This window comes from Mobula birostris, chromosome 24, assembly GCF_030028105.1.
Source record: "Mobula birostris isolate sMobBir1 chromosome 24, sMobBir1.hap1, whole genome shotgun sequence".
In the NCBI taxonomy this organism is placed as follows: domain Eukaryota; kingdom Metazoa; phylum Chordata; class Chondrichthyes; order Myliobatiformes; family Myliobatidae; genus Mobula; species Mobula birostris.
In genome coordinates, this window is record NC_092393.1 from 41991956 (window position 1) to 42011188 (window position 19233).

Sequence of the window (19233 nt, forward strand, 5' to 3'; positions counted from 1 at the left end):
TCTGAAAACATCATATTATGAATATTAGCTAGGCACCTTGATCAAGAAGTGGCAAGAAATGATTTTACAAGTGTCAGGTAAAATATTCTGTACCCGAAATACAATCCTATGCAAAGGAGGCATCTGACAACATAATACAAGGCTACTCTAACTTTCTGGCACAAAACCCCCATTCTTTTTCTCTCATCTGTGAGAGGTACACACCCATGCATTGTCAGTGGGAGGTAGGGCATCAGTTTTGTTCCTCAGGAGATACCTGTTGTACATATCAAAACGTTGGCTGTAATCTCCTCTCAAAATCCACTGAGCGTGGTTAAAGGCTGGGTGTTAGGCACCGTCATGAATTCATAGCATCAGGCTTGAACAGGAAGGCATCTTATTCACCATATTTCTAGGTCAGGTTGTTATTAAAGCAGCTGTGAGATCAATTGTTAAAGTAGCTTCACCTTTTTCAAATCCTTAATTCGGTTTAAAACCACAGTTTAAAGAATAAATAAACTTAAGTGCTGCTTCATTGAGCAGTCTGAAAAGAACTGCAGTCTCCTCAGACAACCAATTTATCAAGTTGGAAACAAAAGAGACCAAGGACGCTGGAATCTGGAGTAACAAAATCTGCTAGAGGAACTCAGCAGCCATGGGAGGAAAGAAATTGTTGATTTTGCACATCAAAACCCTGCATCAGCTCAGATGCTGCCTGATCTGCTGAGTTCCTCCAGAAGATGTCAGTTGTCATAAAGCTGGCCTTGGTGAATGAAAATGAAAGTACAAGTCATACAAATGATTTTCACGCCTGATACGTCTGTACCATTGCTAATGGAAATACTAGCTGTAACAAGTAATATTTGAAGATTTTGTTTAAACCTTTAATTAGATCCCAAAAATTCCTTGGGATAGTTCACCAACACAGAATAATACTGGTAGTGCCGTAGGCAACGTGACATTAGTTTAAAGCTAATGTTTTGTACATTATATACTAGTCATATATAAATGACTACGCCCTAAGTTCTATAACCCACTAAAATACACTTAAAACTTTGTTTACAGATATTTGAGAGAGTGGGAAAAGGAATAGCTAAAATACTAATAATGTATTTCAAATTTTTGTGAAGTTCCATGTCAGCTCTAAGCACCGATTACCTGTGCTAAAATGTTATTATTATAAGACAGTTTTAAGACTGTCCATGAGAAGGTGCTGTTTTCAAGGCTATAGGAATTGTCATGGATTAACTAAATAAGCATCAACTTCAAGTTTTAAAATCTGGTTCCTTGCAAATAATTACTGTAGTAGCAGATATTCATGGCTCTGCATCTTCAAACTGCTCAACATTGTAAAAGGCTAAATCAGATTTGTTTCGTTTTGGAATAGTTATGTTTGCAGTGATACTCACTACAGTGGAAATCCTTACTGAATCTAATTCTCACGAGCCGAAACCTGCCAAGCTGCATCTGAGGCTTCAGCCCCAAATATCCTGTAATGAACACAAGTGTTTTTAATTTACCTATTTAAATTTTTTATATATACAAATAATTAATATTTTCAATTAAAGCGTGGAAGAAAATAAGTGAAAGTTGTATTTAGTCATTGCTTCCTTTTAATATCTTTTAATAAAGTCCAGGCAGATCTCAAGAGTACAATTTTCACTTGTAGAATTTCCTTGCTGGATCCAAAGAGTCCTGGTTGTCACCATATTGTCTTACCATATTGGAAAAGGGTCAAAAGGCAGGGCTAGATTAGGCTTTCATTTGCTGCTGGTTAGGTTCTGGGTAGGTTGCACATTTCACATTGGTCAGTGCCTGGTTGGTTCATGAAGGTGCAGTGTCTACAGGACCACATTGCTGTGGGAGTAGACTGTTGGGATCCTCCCATGGCATCGAATTCTGAAGTACTGGGTGCTTGAATACCTACTGTACCTGCAAACAGAGTAGCGATTAGCAACTGGGCGACAAAGCATTAACAAATACACATGCAGATTTAAGCATGTGAGCTGTTGCATTCAACATTAAATCAATTTAGGTGAAGTGGAGCCCAAGACTTACTCTAAGACAAGAGGCACAAAATGTATGCAAGAGTTTCAGCATTATGATACTGACAGGTGGCACAGCAGTTAACACTGCTGCCACACACCTCTAAAAGGTTCAATCCTGCCCTGGGTGTTGTCTGGGTACCTCCAACCCAAACTTCATACATGGATTGAGAGAGGTAGTTCCAGTTTGGCTCAGTCTGATCCTGCACACATCTCCATAAATGCAGAGTCTGCAGTGGTAATTGAACAATTTCCTGGTTCCTACATCAGGAGTTCCAACTTTGATCAGATTTTCAAACAGACATCGAAGGTCAAAGCCAGAACACAACTGTTCTTATCTACACACTCTCTAAATTCATTTGTGAAAGACCTTTTAAATAAAAAAGTTAAAAAGGGATTCATTTAGTTGTGGTCAGTGTTTCACTTACTACTTAATGATCTTTCACTTTTAATTCATTGGCCAACATCCACTATGTCACTGAGAAAGTGTACACGAAATTCATATTCTAAAATCAAGGGGTTCCCAACCTCAGGTCCACAGACCTCCTAGTTAATGGTATTGGTCTATGGAATAAAAAAGGTTGGAAACCCCTGCCCTAGATTATGATTTCAGATACAATGGTTTAACTGGTTGTAACCTCTGAGTATATGCATTAATGGGCTTGTGCAAAACAGTGGTACAATTATTCAACAACTGACATTTCTACAACACGTAAACTACCATCACTACCCATCACCCTCATTTATCTTACTGCAGAGCTGTTCAATAGTAGCCCACTGTTCTGATCTCTTCCAGGTCTGGGCAAGCTCCTCGTTCCGTGTTTTTACTGCTTCCAACAGCAAGTTGATACTATCCTGTTAAGGATACAAAACAGAGATCATTCAGGCCTAAAAATATTTGATGCATACTTTAGTCAAAGCTGTTGGACACAAGTGAAAGAGGACTTAAAAATAGGCCATTTCTAATATCATTATCTGAATGCAGTCACTTGTGTGGGTGGGGTTAGTTAAAATAATAAACTTAAAAGGCACAGAAGGAAGATGAATCATATATACAGCAGGTCAGTCATCATTGTTTGACATTCTGTCCAAACTGATACATCTATAAATTACTCAGGAGGCTCTGGAGCACAACCTTTGTCTCTAAGTAATTATACTTTAGACCTCCAGCAATGGAATCAAACTATATATTATTCTTACATAGTCAGTTTTCTTCTTGCAGAAAGTATAATAACACATTTGTGAACAAGACCCATCCAAAACTGAACTGAGTCAGAGTAATTAATTAAATCAGAAACGTTACTGTCCCCATCTTGTAAAGGGCAAATGAAAAAATTGCAATGAACCCAACAAAGGCAGAAGCTGAAATCACTGGATACAGTTTACCTACACTTGAAAATTTGCATTTCTTCTTCAAAGACACATTAAGTACCAAAGTAGACAGTTGTAGAACTAAATTTATATAATCATTGCTGACTTTATTACATACCCTTTACTTATTAATGTGACAAGGTTAGGACAGCATAACAAACAGAGAATGGTGTTACTGTAGCCACAACACTGGCATATCCCTGATAAAGTAAAGCAGTGCCCCGATGGGTTGTTCCAAGTACAAATCAGATCTCACCAATTACTGCTCCAGACATGGCACATGCTATTAATCGAACTGCAAAACAGTGTCTGTTCACAAATAAGCAACATCACTCAGCTTCAGACATCACAGCTGTGCTCCAAAAAGGGACTTTCAGAGCGAGACAAGAACAGATGCATCAAATACTGAAGCAGCATTTGACCAAGATCAACATTGAACAGCCGGGGAAAATAAGACGCCTTTGATGGCTGGTATCATGTACAAAGGAAAATGTTGTCTCCATTGAAAGCAGCTGCATTAGTTCCAAAGGACAGGGTTCTGGCCCAACCAATTTTAAGCTACTTCATAGTGAGGACACTCAATAATAATCCTGCAGTTTAGCTTAATTCTTATCTCCTGAGACAGTAACAAAACCCTGTACCACATTCAGGCCTGGACTATTAAGTACAGTTTTTATATAATGAGCAGCTCCAACAGGAGGAATACTAACAAGATTCCCTTGACCTGGTAACACAGTAGAATTTCCCATTATTAATATTCTGGGTGCTGACACTAATCAGAAACCTAACATTGATGTATAAATACAAGTACGGATTACAGTCTAAACCAGAGGCTCCCAACCTGGACCCCTTGCATAATGGTACTGGTCTTTGGTTGGGAACCCCTAGTCTAGGCTTTGACTCTCTTCTAAAACACATCACTTGCCTGAACAAGAACACTGCCAATCAAGGATCTCGACATTACCTAGGAGAAAGCAGCTTGTATAACTGGCAGAACACGCTTCAATTCTACCTGCTGCATCTGCCAACTACACCGTCAACAAGACACACTGCAACAATTCATGAAGGGCTTGTAGCAGCACCTTTAAATCCACAATAACTGCAATTGGAAAGCAAAGAAAATGAGCGTAAAGGATAGATTTCCATCTCAAGATTACTCCCAGGTCACATTGATCGTGATTCTTCATTGTTAATGGATCAAAATCTTGGAACTTACATCCAAGAGGACTTTAATCGCATGAGCTTTGATAGTTCCTTACAGGGACTGACCCTTTACAGCAAGGGCAAGTGGGGAATGCGCAATAATTGTTAACCTTCTCAATACTCATCCTATTGCACAAATGCTTTAAATGCTTTAAAGGCTTTAAATTATGCTCTGCACCTCTTAGCTTTTGGTATCCATATCTTTCTCAGCATGCCCCAGTAAATTCAGCTGCAAAGGATTTCATGAACTTTTTAGAACATTTTGGTTCAACTGGAGTTTCATGGAATGACAACAATGGGTCATTCCTTGCTCCTGACAGAGTTAATCCATTAGTTCAAAAGGAGCCATATCCAAATCTACAACAGTTAATAGTTCAGGGGAATCCTTGCCTGAAGTATGACTTTTTGCCTTTGAACAATATTCCCCCGCATCCTCCACCAAAACAAAATACCCCATTTTCTTAAGAAAATACATTCTGACTGAAGCCTTTGATTGTATCAGCAGGTAAATCAAGATTTACTTTTTACTTAAATAATGTATGTTATTGCACTATGTTATCTGAGTTATAAAATATCTGGAAGTAATACATTTTGAGTGTTTAACACTAACGATTACAAAATATACTTAGTCATACTATATTCTTCCACTCATTGACCATCTCTCAAACAGAAAATAATTTCATTTTCAACAAACCATTCAATACACTGTCTGGCCTGCACACTCACACTTGAACATACTTTCAAAATCTTTAAAGGAGGCTATTCAAAAGTTATCCTACTGTTGAACAGTATGAATAAAAATTAAATACAGGAACACATACTTTGGCACAAATATTCAGTCTTGCATCATCAGAATTAGAATGAGGTTTAACATCACTGGCATGTTGCAAAGCAATGGATTTCACGACAGCAGTACATAATAATAATAATAAACTACAAATTATAATTAGAAATATAAATAAATATCAAATTAAATTAGTTCAAAAAGAAAAAAAGCAAGATAGTGTACATGGGTACATTGTCCATTCAGAAATCTGATGGCAGTGGTGGGCGGCAGGAAGAGAGAAGGTGTTCCTAAAATGTTGAATGTGTGTCTTCAGCCTCCTATACCTCTTCCTCGATGGTAGCAATGAGGTAAGCGCATGCCCTGGGTGATGGGGTCCTCAATGATGAATGCTGCCTTTGTGAGGCATCACCTTTTGAAGATACCTTTGACGCTGAGGCGGCTAGTACCCATGATAGGGATTACAACTTTCTGCAGCTTTGTCGAATTCTGGGCAATGGCCCCACCACACCAGACTGTGATGCAACCAGTTAGAGTGCCCTCCACAGCACATCTGTAGAAATTTCCAAGTCTTTGGTAACATATCAAGAATCTTAAACTCCTAATGAAATATAGTAGCTGTTGTGCCTTCTTTGTAATTGCATTAATATGCTGGGCCAAGGACAAACCTTCAAAGAAGTTGATACCCAGGAACTTGAAACCGCTCACTCTTTCCACTGCTGATCCTTTGATGAGGACTAGCATGTGTTCCTTGACTTCCCCTTCCTGATGTACACAATCAATTTCTTACTGACATTGAGGCAAAATTGTTGTGACACCACTCAACCAGCTGATCTATCTCCCTCTTGTATACCTCCTTGTCACAATCTGAAATTCTTCCAACAATAGTTGTGTCATCGGTAAATTTATAAATGGCATTTGACCACAATCGAGGATGCAGACAGAGTAGAGCAGTGAGCTAAGCACACATCTTTGGGGTGCACAAGTGTTGATTGTCAGCAAGGAGATATTACTTTCGATCCGCACTGACTGTGGTCTTGCATTCAGGAAGTTAAGGATCCAGCTGCAGAGGGAGGTAGAGTGGCCCAGGTTTTGGAGCTTGTTTAGTATTGAGGGTACACCATCAGGTCCTGATGCCTCAATGACTTTACATGGGTTTTGCTTATTTTAGTAATCCAGATTAAGATTTGCACCATTTCACGGGATTTGAATGGTGAATGCCAATCAAAAAGTAGTAAATCTGCTAGATATATTCCAAATTATGGGCATCTATCCAAAACCAAATACGTTAGATACATCAAAACACAAGACTTAAATACGATGCAATTCAAATGATTATGAATAACATTTTTTGATTTTATAATCATTTGTATTGTGACATTCATTAATATACAACTACACCCCTTAATACACCTGTACAGACAATACAACATTAAATTTGGATAACGTACAGATAAAATGTTAATTTTAACATTTTTAGTTAAAGGGAAAACAATGCCTATTCACCACCCAAATGCACAATATAGATTTCACTGCCATAGAACCTCTGCAGTCCCAAACCCAACTGGTACAACGCTTACTTTGCTGGCCAAAATATCCTACAGCCAAGCAGAGAAGTTGTGGGTGGTAGCAGAGTCTTCAAGAATATAACAGGCATAGGAAAACAAACTTTGTGAAGGGCAGATCATGTCTAACAAGCCTGATAGAGTTCTTTGAGGAGGTGACCAGGCATATAGATGAGGGTAGTGCAGTGGATGTGATCTATATGGATTTTAGTAAGGCATTTGACAAGGTTCCACACAGTAGGCTTATTCAGAAAGTTAGAAGGCATGGGATCCAGGGAAGTTTGGCCAGGTGGATTCAGAATTGGCTTGCCTGTAGAAGGGAGAGGGTGGTGGTGGAGGGAGTACATTCAGATTGGAGGATTGTGACTAGTGGTGTCCCACAAGGATCTGTTTTGGGACCTCTACTTTTCGTGATTTTTATTAACGACCTGGATGTGGGGGTAGAAGGGTGGGTTGGCAAGTTTGTAGACGACACAAAGGTTGGTGGTGTTGTAGATAGTGTAGAGGATTATCAAAGATTACAGAGAGACATTGATAGGATGCAGAAGTGGGCTGAGAAGTGGCAGATGGAGTTCAACCTGCAGAAGTGTGAGGCGGTACACTTTGGAAGGACAAACTCCAAGGCAGAGTACAAAGTAAATGGCAGGATACTTGGTAGTGTGGAGGAGCAGAGGGATCTGGGGGTACATGTCCACAGATCCCTGAAAGTTGCCTCACAGGTGGATAGGGCAGTTAAGAAAGCTTATGGGGTGTTAGCTTTCATAAGTTGAGGGTTAGAGTTTAAGAGTCGCAATGTAATGATGCAGCTCGATAAAACTCTGGTTGCCACACTTGGAGTACTGTGTCCAGTTCTAGTCACCTCACTATAGGAAAGATGTGGGAGCATTGGAAAGGGTACAGAGGAGATTTACCAGGATGCTGTCTGGTTTAGAAAGTATGCATTATGATCAGAGATTAAGGGAGCTAGGGCTTTACTCTTTGGAGAGGAGGAGGATGAGAGGAGACATGATAGAGGTGTACAAGATAATAAGAGGAATAGATAGAGTGGATAGCCAGCGCCCCTTCCCCAGGGCACCACAGCTCAATACAAGTGGACATGGCTTTAAGGTAAGGGGTGGGAAGTTCAAGGGGGATATTAGAGGAAGGTTTTTTAAACTCAGAGTGGTTGGTGCATGGAATGCACTGCCTGAGTCAGTGGTGGAGGCAGATACACTAGTGAAGATTAAGAAACTACTAGACAGGTATATGGAGGAATTTAAGGTGGGAGCTTATATGGGAGGCAGGGTTCTATGTTCTAAACCCTGACATTAAACATCTATGGGAGTCTTCAACAGATGGCAAAGCCGGATCACCAGCTCTGTCTGTCAAAGTTTTTTCAAATGTTCCCAGATAGCTGAAATTCAAAGCATTCAAAAATCTATTTAGGATCAGAGAGCAGAACCCCTAGCTTGACTGTCAGGGATCTCAGCAAGGTCCTACTTCATTATTAGTGTCAGTGCACAATCCCACCAGTTGGATGCTACTGGGAAAATGCTGGACCTCTGCCAGCAGGCTTGGGAACATCCACACAGTCAGGGAGCTGTCCTGCAAATTAGCAGACTACCAGCAGAACGTTCAGCAAATAATCCTGAGTTGTTGTTCGAGAGACACACAGAAACACACACTTGCTGTTTTAAACTGAAATGCATGTTCTGGATATGATCTGGAGGACACTACTCTGGGAATAAGCCGAGACAGAATGCTGCTTCAGACTCCATATCAGCTCTGAGACTGGTTCACATTACGAAGAAGTTTATAAATGATCAAGTTAATCATTTATATTAAAGATCATTTTCTGCTTCAGTGGCATTTAACCCTTTAAGACAAACCCAAGATGTAAAATTACTTTTATTTGTAAAAAGCACAAATAGAATGGAACAGACTGTCCATGGCAAACTGTCTGCAGTAACCATTGGTCATGCAATTAAGTGCACAGACAACTGTCCCAAGGAATGCCTGGGGTGATTTCTTACGGGCATTCACAACCATCTTTCTTTGTGCAAAGTATGACTCCTTCCAGTGGAGTCTATGACGGCTACTGATACCAGGTATACACACGTTTAAATGTGGCTTGACGTCATTAGTCAATCTACCTTATATTGCTAACAATGCTGTTGTACATTTAGGGTATTTATTTTTATTATGAGCTGGAGTTAAAAAAAAAACAGCTGAGCATGGATGCTACTACAAAATAATGGAAGATATTTTATCCAAGTGTACCCAGCACACCAGAATAAGACCAAATAACTTCATGCTCTTATCCAATCCTATATATTTGGATATATATTCACTCATTTTTGTTCTCATGAAATATTTGATTGCAAATCAAACAACCGTCAATACAGGAAATCTGAAAAAACAGAAAAGACTAGAAACACAGGATAGTTCTGACAGAAGGACTTTACACCAAAGCAATAACTAGGATTATATATATATACACACACACACATATATATATATATATATATATATATATATATATATATATACACTCCCTGACCCACTGTTTCCAGCATTTTCTGTTCATATTGCAAATATTTTTAAAAATTTCATTTTTGTGTGGTCAATGCCATTTAATAAAAGGGAGCTTAAACAAATATCTGGAATTGTCAAATGGAGTTTTTAAACAGTACAATTTTGATGGTGTTCCTTACATAGGCACTTTTAAATGACATACGCACCCTGAGTGACATAACATCATTGGTAACCAGGAACAGGAGCAGGTGGAAATCTGAGATGACATCAAGAAAAACAGTGGACTGATTCTGTGCTAAGTAGGAGGCCAAAGTGTGAAAATCCTACAGAAAACAAAAGAATATTTATTACAATTCTATAAAAAGGATCAGAGAAATACATTTCTTATTGAAACTCGTGAAAGCTTACCTGCGTTTCTCCTACAACATCTCTGTTCACAACAGGGAAAGGTTGTGGAGATGAAGCAAAGGTGTAAACGGGATCCTTTGGAAAAGTTGTGGGAATCTGTGTTCAAAAGAAGATTACACAATCAGTTAAAAGGCTTATGAATGGAAAAGCAAAAATCTCTAGAAAACAGACAACATACTCAAACTATCTGCTAAGAGAAAAGGCATTAATATTTAAAGGCAAGACCATTTGTTGGAATACTTCTTTGTTAAAATCTACAGATATTCACTCTATCCCTTTCTCCTACTGAACTGGATGGATTAGTTATACATTTTTAAATTTCTGAGAGCAGCATTCAGTTACATTTTCCTTGGAGTTAATCCATTTCCATTTTTTAAATCTTGTGTGAAGTAGGCCTTCAAATAGTTTGAGATAAACCAAACTTTCTCCAACACACGAATATAATGTTCTTGATATGGTATTTCACAGAACAAGTCAGAGAAAACTATTAAAAGTGACAAAGTCTGACCAAAGATTAACTATCATTCAAAAAGGATATTATGTTGATGGAAGTGGTTTACAGAGTAATTCTAGAATGTGGAGCTGTTCACCTGAAACCAAGGCAGCAAACAAAAAGGATCCGAGGGGGACCAATATCCTAGCCGGGAGGTTTGCTAAGGCTATTGGGAAGAGCTTAAACTAGAATTGCTGGGGTGGGAACCGAACTGAAGAGACGGAAGAAGGGGAGGTTGACACACAAATAGAGAAAGCTTGGAGACAGTGCGAGAGGGAGAATAGGCAGTTGATAGAGAAAGGATGCGCTCAGACCGATGGTTTGAGAGCTGTCTATTTTAAGGCAAGAAGCATCATGAACAAAATGGATGAGCTTAGAGCGTGGATCAATACTTGGAGCTATGATGTTGCGGCCATTACAGACTTGGATGGCTCAGGGGCAGGAATGGTTACACAGAGTGCCAGGCTTTAGATGTTTCAGGAAGGACAGGGAGGGAGGCAAAAGAGGTGGGGGCGTGGCACTGCTGATCAGAGACGGTGTCACGGCTGCAGAAAAGGAGTAAGTCACGGAGGGATTGTCTACTGAGTTTCTGCAGGTGGAAGTTAAAAACAGGAAGGGGTCAATAACTCTACTAGGTGTTTTTTTTATATATATAAACCACCCAATAGTAACAGGGAGATCAAAGAGCAGATAGGGAGACAGATTCTGGAAAGGTGTAATAATAGCAGGGTTGTCATGGTGGGAGATATTAATTTTCCAAATATTTACTGGCATTTCCCTAGGGCAAGGGGTTTAGATGGGGTGGAGTTTGTTTGATGTGTTCAGTAAGGTTTCCTGACACAATATGTAGATAAGCCTACAAGAGGAGAGGCTGTACTTGATCTGGTATAGGGAAGTGAACCTGGTCAGGTGTCAGCTCTCTCAGTGGGAGAGCATTTTGGAGATAGTGATCACAATTCTACCTCCTTTACCATAGCACTGGAGAGGGGTAGGAACAGACAAGTTAGGAAAGCGTTTAATTGGAGTAAGGGGAAATATGAAGCTATCAGGCAGGAACTTGGAAGCATAAATTGGAACAGGTGTTCTCAGGGAAATGTACGGCAGGAATATGGCAAATGTTCAGGGGATATTTGCATGGTGTTCTGCAAAGGTACGTTCCAATGAGACAGCGAATGGATGGTAGGGTACAGGAACTGTGGTGTACAAAGGCTGTTGAAAATCTAGTCAAGAAGAAAAACTTACAAAAGGTTCAAGAAACTAGGTAATGATGGAGATCAAAAGGTTATAAGGCTAGCAGGAAGGAGCTTAAGAATGAAGGGGCCACAAGAAGGCCTTGGAGAGCAGGATTAAAGAAAACGCCCAAGGCATTCTTCAAGTATGTGGAAAGCAAAAGGATAAATCGTGAGAGAATAGGTCCAATCAAGTGTGAAAATGGAAAAGTGTGTAAGGAACTGGAGGAGATAGCAGAGGTACTTAATGAATACTTTGCTTCAGTATTCACTACAGAAAACGATCTTGACAATTGTAGGGATGACTTAGAGCGGACTGAAAAGCTTGAGCATATAGACATTAAGAAAGAGGACGTGCTTGAGCCTTTGGAAAGCATCAAGTTGGATAAGTCTCCGGGACCCGATGAGATGTACCCTAGGCTACTGTGGGAGGCGAGGGAGGAGATTGCTGAGCCTCTAGGCGATGATCTTTGCATCATCAATGGGGACAGGAGAGGTTCCAGAGGATTGGAGGGTTGCAGATGCCGTTCCCTTATTCAAGAAAGGGAGTAGAGGTAGCCCAGGAAATTATAGACCAGTGAGTCTTACTTCAGTGGTTGGTAAGTTGATGGAAAAGATCCTGAGAGGCTGGATTTATGAATCCAAGGGGACCTTGCTTTGTGGATCCAGAATTGGCTTGCCCACAGAAGGCAAAGAGTGGTTGTAGATGGGTCATATTCTGCATGGAAGTCAGTGACCAGTGACGCGCCTCAGGGATCTGTTCTGGGATACCTTCTCTTCGTGACTTTTATAAATGACCTGGATGAGGAAGTGGAGGGATGGGTTGGTAAATTTGCTGATGAGACAAAGGTTGGGGGTGTTGTAGATAGTGTGCAGGGCTGTTAGAGGTTACAGCAGGACATCGATAGGATGCAAAACTGAGCTGAGAAATAGCGGATGGAGTTCAACCCAGGTAAGTGTGAGGTGGTTCATTTTGGTAGGTCAAATCTGAAGGCAGAATATAGTATTAATGATAAGACTCTTGGCAGTGTAGAGGATCAGAGGGATCTTGGGGTCTGAGTCCATCTATATACCACTAAAACTCTCATGCTCTGTCTGTTTGTGACCTCCAATCAGTGCAAATGCTGCATTACAGCGGCACGTTTTTTGGCTACATCGAATTAAAATGCGCTAATTTACAGAATGCAGGCAAAGTTTAGGGTTATATATTCGTATAAATTGCTCATTCGCCAAAAATCAACAGGCTGGCTTTCACCTGAGACACGATCAGCCATCATGGAAATCAGGACACCACAGCCCGACGCATGCGCACGGCCAGCCTCAGCAGCGACACCTACCAGAGCAAAAGGGCAGGGCAGTTCTATTTCGAGGGCACAAAATAATCTGCAGATGCTGGGGTCAAAGCAACACGCACAACTCGCTGGAGGAACTCAGCAGGTCGGGCAGCATCCGTGGAAAAGAACAGTCAATGTTTCGGGCCGGAACCCTTCGTCAGGACTGAAGAGGGAAGGGGCAGAGGCCCTATAAAGAAGGTGGGGGGAGGTTGGGAAGGAGAAGGCTGGTAGGCTCCAGGTGAAAAATCAGTAAGAGGAAAGTTAAAGGGTGGGGGGGGGGAGGGGAAGCAGGGAAGGGATAGGCAGTAAAAGTGAAGAATGAATGGGGAAAGCACAATGGGTAGTAGGAGGAGGCGGAACCATGAGGGAGGTGATAGGCAGCTGGGGAAGGGGGCAGAGTGAAACTGGGATGGGGGAAGGGAGGGGGAGGGATTTCGAGGGGTCACATTCTGCTAATCACCAGCATGTGCAGGATTGGGACAGATCTAACTGCCACCCATCAATAAGAGATAATTAAATCTTATTTTAATGACGTACTTCGAGACACCCATAAAACCCACTACTACAGTCAAAGGACAGCGGTGACTATATCAAGTCCATTTAGGAGAGCGCCAACCACATCATCAAGAATAATCAGCATCCTTTGGTGTTAGTGCTTCGTATCTTCTGTCCAGCATTAGGGTAAAAAAAAATGGTCAGCCTAATTACGCCGTGTGGAAAGGGAAGGGGGTCATTATGGTCAAGGGATGATGCCAAACGTCGTCGGGAAGTGGCAAGGACAGAGACAGAACAAGAATCAAATGAGGCCAGGGCCACACCACTTCAGGATCAGAGTCAGGACAAAAAAAAAGATGAGAGAAGAAAAGACAATGGAGGAGAGGCATGCACATCTCCAGGATCAGAGACAAACAGCGAACAGAAGAGCTGAAGAGACAGGGGATGAAAGGACTGCACATCTCCAGAATGACAACGAGAAGCACGAGGGTGGCAGATAAACCAGAAATGATGCCATCAAAAGTGTCCTTCATAAATGAGGAGGAGCTATATTTGCTTTGCTACACGTCGTCCTTCTTTAATACTGAGGTTTTCTACTTCAGCTCCCAAAGCAAAGTGATACCAATAGCATTCAGGAAAATTTAATGTTCATTCTGGTCACATCAGACTGCACTACCCTTCTCTCAAAGGGTGCCCCAACGGGTCACCCCATTGTCTAGTAGGACACTAAAAGCTGCTACGCAGGTTGACTGTGGTTAAGGCCGCATATGGTGCATTCGCCTTCATCAATCGTGGGATTGAGTTTAAGAGCCGAGAGGTAATGTTACAGCTATATAGGACCTTGGTCAGGCCCCACTTGGAGTACCGTGCTCAGTTCTCGTCACCTCACTACAGGAAAGATGTGAAAACTACAGAAAAAGTGGAAAGAAGATTTACAAGGATGCTGCCCAGATTTGAGGAGCATGCCTTATGAGAATAGGTTGAGTGAACTTGGCCTTTTCTCCTTTGAGCAATGGAGGGTGAGAGGTGACCTGATAGAGGTGTACAAGATGATGAGAGGCATTGATCGTGTGGATAGTCAGAGGCTTTTTCCCAGGGCTGAAATGGCTATCACAAGAGGGCACAGTTTTAAGGTGCTTGAAAGTAGGTACAGAGGAGATGTCAGGGGTAAGTTGTTGTTGTTTTTAAACGCAGAGAGTGCTGAGTGTGTGGAATGGGCTGCCAGCAACAGAGGTGGAGGCAGATACGATAGGGTCTTTTAAGAGACTCCTGGACAGGTACATGGAGCTCAGAAAAAGAGGGGGCTATGGGTAACCCTAGATAATTTCTAAGGACATGTTTGGCACAGCTTTGTGGGCCAAAGGGCCTATATTGTGCTTTCTATAATAAATATAATTTAACTGATGTAATTAAAGAGAATCAAACACAAATTTTAAAATTGAATGTACACAGGGTGCCAAAGTTTAATGCAGAAAACAGAACTGTAACAAGCATCTACTGGGAAATCTACTAATGGTTCAGATCAGCACTTTCAACACCTGCACAGTACTCATTTTCACTATCTAAACATTTCAATGTACTGGCAGACACTAAGCTGTTTCAAGTTTCATTCAGACCTTTTCTGAAGCTTCTTGCAATAGCTACTGTGTTAATAATACTGCTGACATTCCATAATCCTTTACATCTTCACTTCATCGAGAGAAATCTCATTGACAGATAGTAATTCATATTTATGACAATAGGTTTTATTAATGAGCCACACAGGGAACAGAAACCTTTAAACAGAGTAACGGCAAAGAGAGTAATGGCAAAGTTACTGCTTTTTAAGACAGCAACCAAATATACAGGAAATAATTTTATGAATACAGTGATTACCCAAATTGCATCACACTGTTTAAGATTTGCTTAACAACACATTATTAGTTTAACTACCAATAAAATGTTTTAGAATACATACTAAAATTAAAAACAAACTCTTTTACATTAGATAATGCCTACAATAACCTGAATAATACAATGAAAACCAAAAACACCCAATCACCTCCCTTTGATATTCAATTATACTGTTATCACTACCTTCACCACTAATCAGCAATTCAATAGGACTAGCCAATTTTTTCTCCCCTTTTCTTGATCAAAACCATTAATTCACTTTTGGTACACAAATGCACAAATGTACAAATGACAGCTGCTCTGCAACCCTATCTTCACCTTTTATTGTGAACCTTAAATGTTAAGAAATGATAATCACAACTTGCACTCACACAGCAAAAGGCACCAGGTGTGGATAACTTGAGCAAATTCATTTCCTCCTCCACTGTAGTAATCCCTTCAACAAGGTGCAAGTGAACTGCCCACCTTGAGGACAGTAACTAACTGAGCAAGATGTGAAACCGATAGCAGTGCCTTCCCAGTCTTTATAACTCAGTTAGTCATGAGCTTAACCAGTCTTGTCACTGGAAGAGTCAAAGTTCATGTCCACTCTGAAACTTATCATGCCCGTTATATTTAAAAACACACATTTTTTGAAGTTTGCCAGAAGAGTTACCCAAGAAAAATACCTATTTAGATTAATATTAACTTAGTGCATTTTGCATATTTTAAGTACATAACAGAATTTCAGTCAAGTACATCCACATATTTTGTCTAAATCCATTTTGTGTCACAGTTGCTGAAATAAATTGGAGGAGGAGGAGGAGGAGAGGGATGATGTACAACATCTACATATCTCTGCCAATTTAACCTCAGTTATGAATACAGAGGTATAAATGTATTTAAATCTGTTTTTGGAACATGAATCATATATTGAGGCACAGCAGCTTTTAACCAGTACTGTAGAACTATAGAAGTAAACTGAGCATTAGTCACTGAAAGCCATCTCTATATTTTGTGCAATACCCCAGGCAAGATGAACTACAGAACAAGCAAATTCAGGGTTAGAAATGTACCTTAGCTCGCACTTACATCTATGATCAGGTACTCAACTGGCAGTGGCCGTGCCAACTGTGTAATTTCGTTACCAAATTTGTCTATATCCTATGAGAGAAAAAAATAATTCACCATGCCAGCTCATTTATTGGAACATTTAACAAATTCACAATTTATGTATGCATTTATATATATATTAATATAACATATTAAGCTGATAAACATAGCAACTGACAAGTAGCAAAAGAGGCAAATGGCAAAAAGAAGCACATTGGGGATGAAATTGAATGCAAAGTTTGTAGAGGGACATTTGGAAGGAAGAATAAAAATAATAGCTTTAAAGGTTGGGGAGGTCAGAAAAGTAGCTTCACATTTACAAACCAATGACAGGGATTTGATAAATTAAATAAAAGCTTTAATTCAGGAAAATGAATGCAACATTTGGCTTTACAAATAGAAGCAAAGAGTATAGTTGATTTTGCAAAACATAAATCACTAATTAGGCCACAGATTGAGTCTTGCATACAATTCATTGTACAAGTTGGTCATGTAGTGAAGTTATTGGGGACTTTACAGGACTTAGAATTACAACCACCCAAGGAGATAGTAGGACAGATAATTAACTGCTTCATCAAGAAGAAATGTTTTAAGGAGCACCTTAAACCTTCAAAAGCAAAAAGTATATAATTACTTAGGAAAGAAATTCTGCATGTTACAGACTTAGCAGCTGAAAGCATGGACACCAATGGTAAAGATTAAATTTGGGGAAGCTCAAGCGGCCAGAAATGGAAGAATGCAGAGTAGTCCAAAATACATCACTTGCACTGTTCAGATAATGCTGCCAGAATTAAAAGGAAAACCTTTGCAGATACTTCACTGACTATCACTGCTTACATAGAAATGGAATCAGCTGAATGTGGATGCCATATTATAGCAGGCTATTGACAATAGACAATCGGTACAGGAGTAGGCCATTCGGCCCTTCGAGCCAGCACCACCATTCACTGCGATCATGGCTGATCATCCACAATCAGTATCCAGTTCCTGCCTTATCCCCATAACCTTTGATTCCAGTATCTTTAAGAGCTATATCCATCTCTTTCTTGAAAGCATCCAGAGACTTGGCCTCCACTGCCTTCTGGGGCAGAGCATTCCATATATCCACCACTCTCTGGGTGCAAAAGTTTTTCCTCAACTCTGTTCTAAATGGCCCACCCCTTATTCTTAAACTGTGGCCTCTGGTTCTGGACTCACCCATCAGCGGGAACGTGCTTCATGCCTCCAGCGTGTCCAATCCCTTAGTAATCTTATATGTTTCAATCAGATCCCCTCTCATCCTTCTAAATTACAGTGTATACAAGCCCAGTTGCTCCAATTGTTCAACATATGACAGTCCTGCCATCCGGGGAATTAACCTTGTGAACCTACGCTGCACTCCCTCAATAGCAAGAATGTCCTTCCTCAAATTTGGATACCAAAACTACACACAATACTCCAGGTGTCTTGAGGAATTGTAGATAGTGAAAGATTTATCATGATTATATAGAGAAAAGGAACTCCAGTTAAGCTGAGATCATAGAGAAATTGGCAATGCTATCCTTGGCAAAACGATGATAAAGGGGGAGTTTAGCAAAGCTATGACCGGTTTTAATACAAAGCCAAAACAATTTCTGTTTCTGGGCAAACAATTTAGAGTAGCTATCAAAGGAAATAGTAATCATGTTCCAAATATAGAGTTGCAATGACCAGTGGGGTTCAGCATGTAATAGTAATTTTTAAAGAGGAAATAGGTAACTTTTTCTTTAAAACACTTGATAGTCAGAATGGTCTCCTGTGCAGTAGTTTACAAACATGGTTTTCTGTATGTTAGACTGGCAAGTATTGGTATAGTTGAATCTAGAGATAATAAAGCCCAGAATGAGGTTTCCAGCAAGAGCTGGATGAACTCAGGTGGAAAAAAAGGCAATTTACTTTGAACTTTGCTAAGGAGATAGGAGCTAGCAGGCTTAAAGGAGAGGATATCAATGGCAGTTTAGCTTACAGTCAAATGAAACTTCAAATAAAAAAAAGGATATTTTGAGAGCAATGGCCATTTACTCCACCAAATAAGAATTTTTCCTTACACATTATTACAAAGTTAAATCATTACAACGCATTATCATTGCTTTTCTATTTTGGAACTTTCTTTTCATTGCTTCCCACTCCTCTCTCTCCACTTCTAAGGAATGCTTATGCTGACAAATAAGTCACAATTAAAGCAGTTGTATTTGTTCTTCCGTTTATAAGGCACTACAATGCAAAGAGTTTGGTAGTTACCTTATAGAAAACATCAGGAACATACTGTTCACTGGAAGACTCCTTTACATATCCCAGTTCAGGTGCGTCTCGACATGGCAGAAAACAGTCATCACCCACTAATGCCATGCACTGATTGGAAACCTGGTACCCTTCAAAATGAACCTGATTATCGGGGCCCCCTAAAGAAATAAATGACATAAATTTGAAATGTGAAATATGGTCAATGAGCAAGGGAATGAAGAAACTGTGCTGTGGAAAATTAAATATTTACAGTATCAATTTCTTTGAAAGTTTCCACTGCACCCTTATTACATAGACAACCCAACTGTAAAATTATCAACTTTGCAAATAAACTTTTGATCATGTCAGATTGTAGCTTCTACAATTTTTTTGATTGGACATATCCAGATATGCTAAACACTACATTTTAAATAACATCTGATCCTATTCCATTAAACAGCATGAGAATTGCAGGCAGTTCATTATAGGGACCGAACAAATTTTTTGTTATGTAATTATGGGTATTGTGTGTTGTGGCAAGTAAAATTTACATAAACAGACCACTAAGTATGCAGGTTCCATTTCTA

General features: G+C 40.0%; 1 protein-coding gene across 3 annotated transcripts in view; it reads right to left on the reverse strand.

Annotated features, from left to right (window-relative positions):
• Nucleotides 1-1586: 1586 nt before the first annotated feature.
• Nucleotides 1587-19233, reverse strand: part of nploc4 (NPL4 homolog, ubiquitin recognition factor) — a 50860-nt gene continuing 33213 nt past the window's right edge. For 2 of the 3 annotated variants that reach the window (XM_072242697.1, XM_072242696.1), the window contains exons 12-17: nt 18665-18825; nt 16385-16456; nt 9870-9965; nt 9668-9784; nt 2777-2879; nt 1587-1911 (exon numbers count right to left, since the gene is read on the reverse strand). In XM_072242697.1, coding sequence (XP_072098798.1) covers nt 1754-1911; nt 2777-2879; nt 9668-9784; nt 9870-9965; nt 16385-16456; nt 18665-18825 — 707 coding nt within the window. In that variant the 3' untranslated portion in view covers nt 1587-1753. Of the gene's footprint in view, nt 1912-2776; nt 2880-9667; nt 9785-9869; nt 9966-16368; nt 16457-18664; nt 18826-19233 lie in introns of those variants that run through there. The other variant, XM_072242698.1, reaches the window with a different exon arrangement.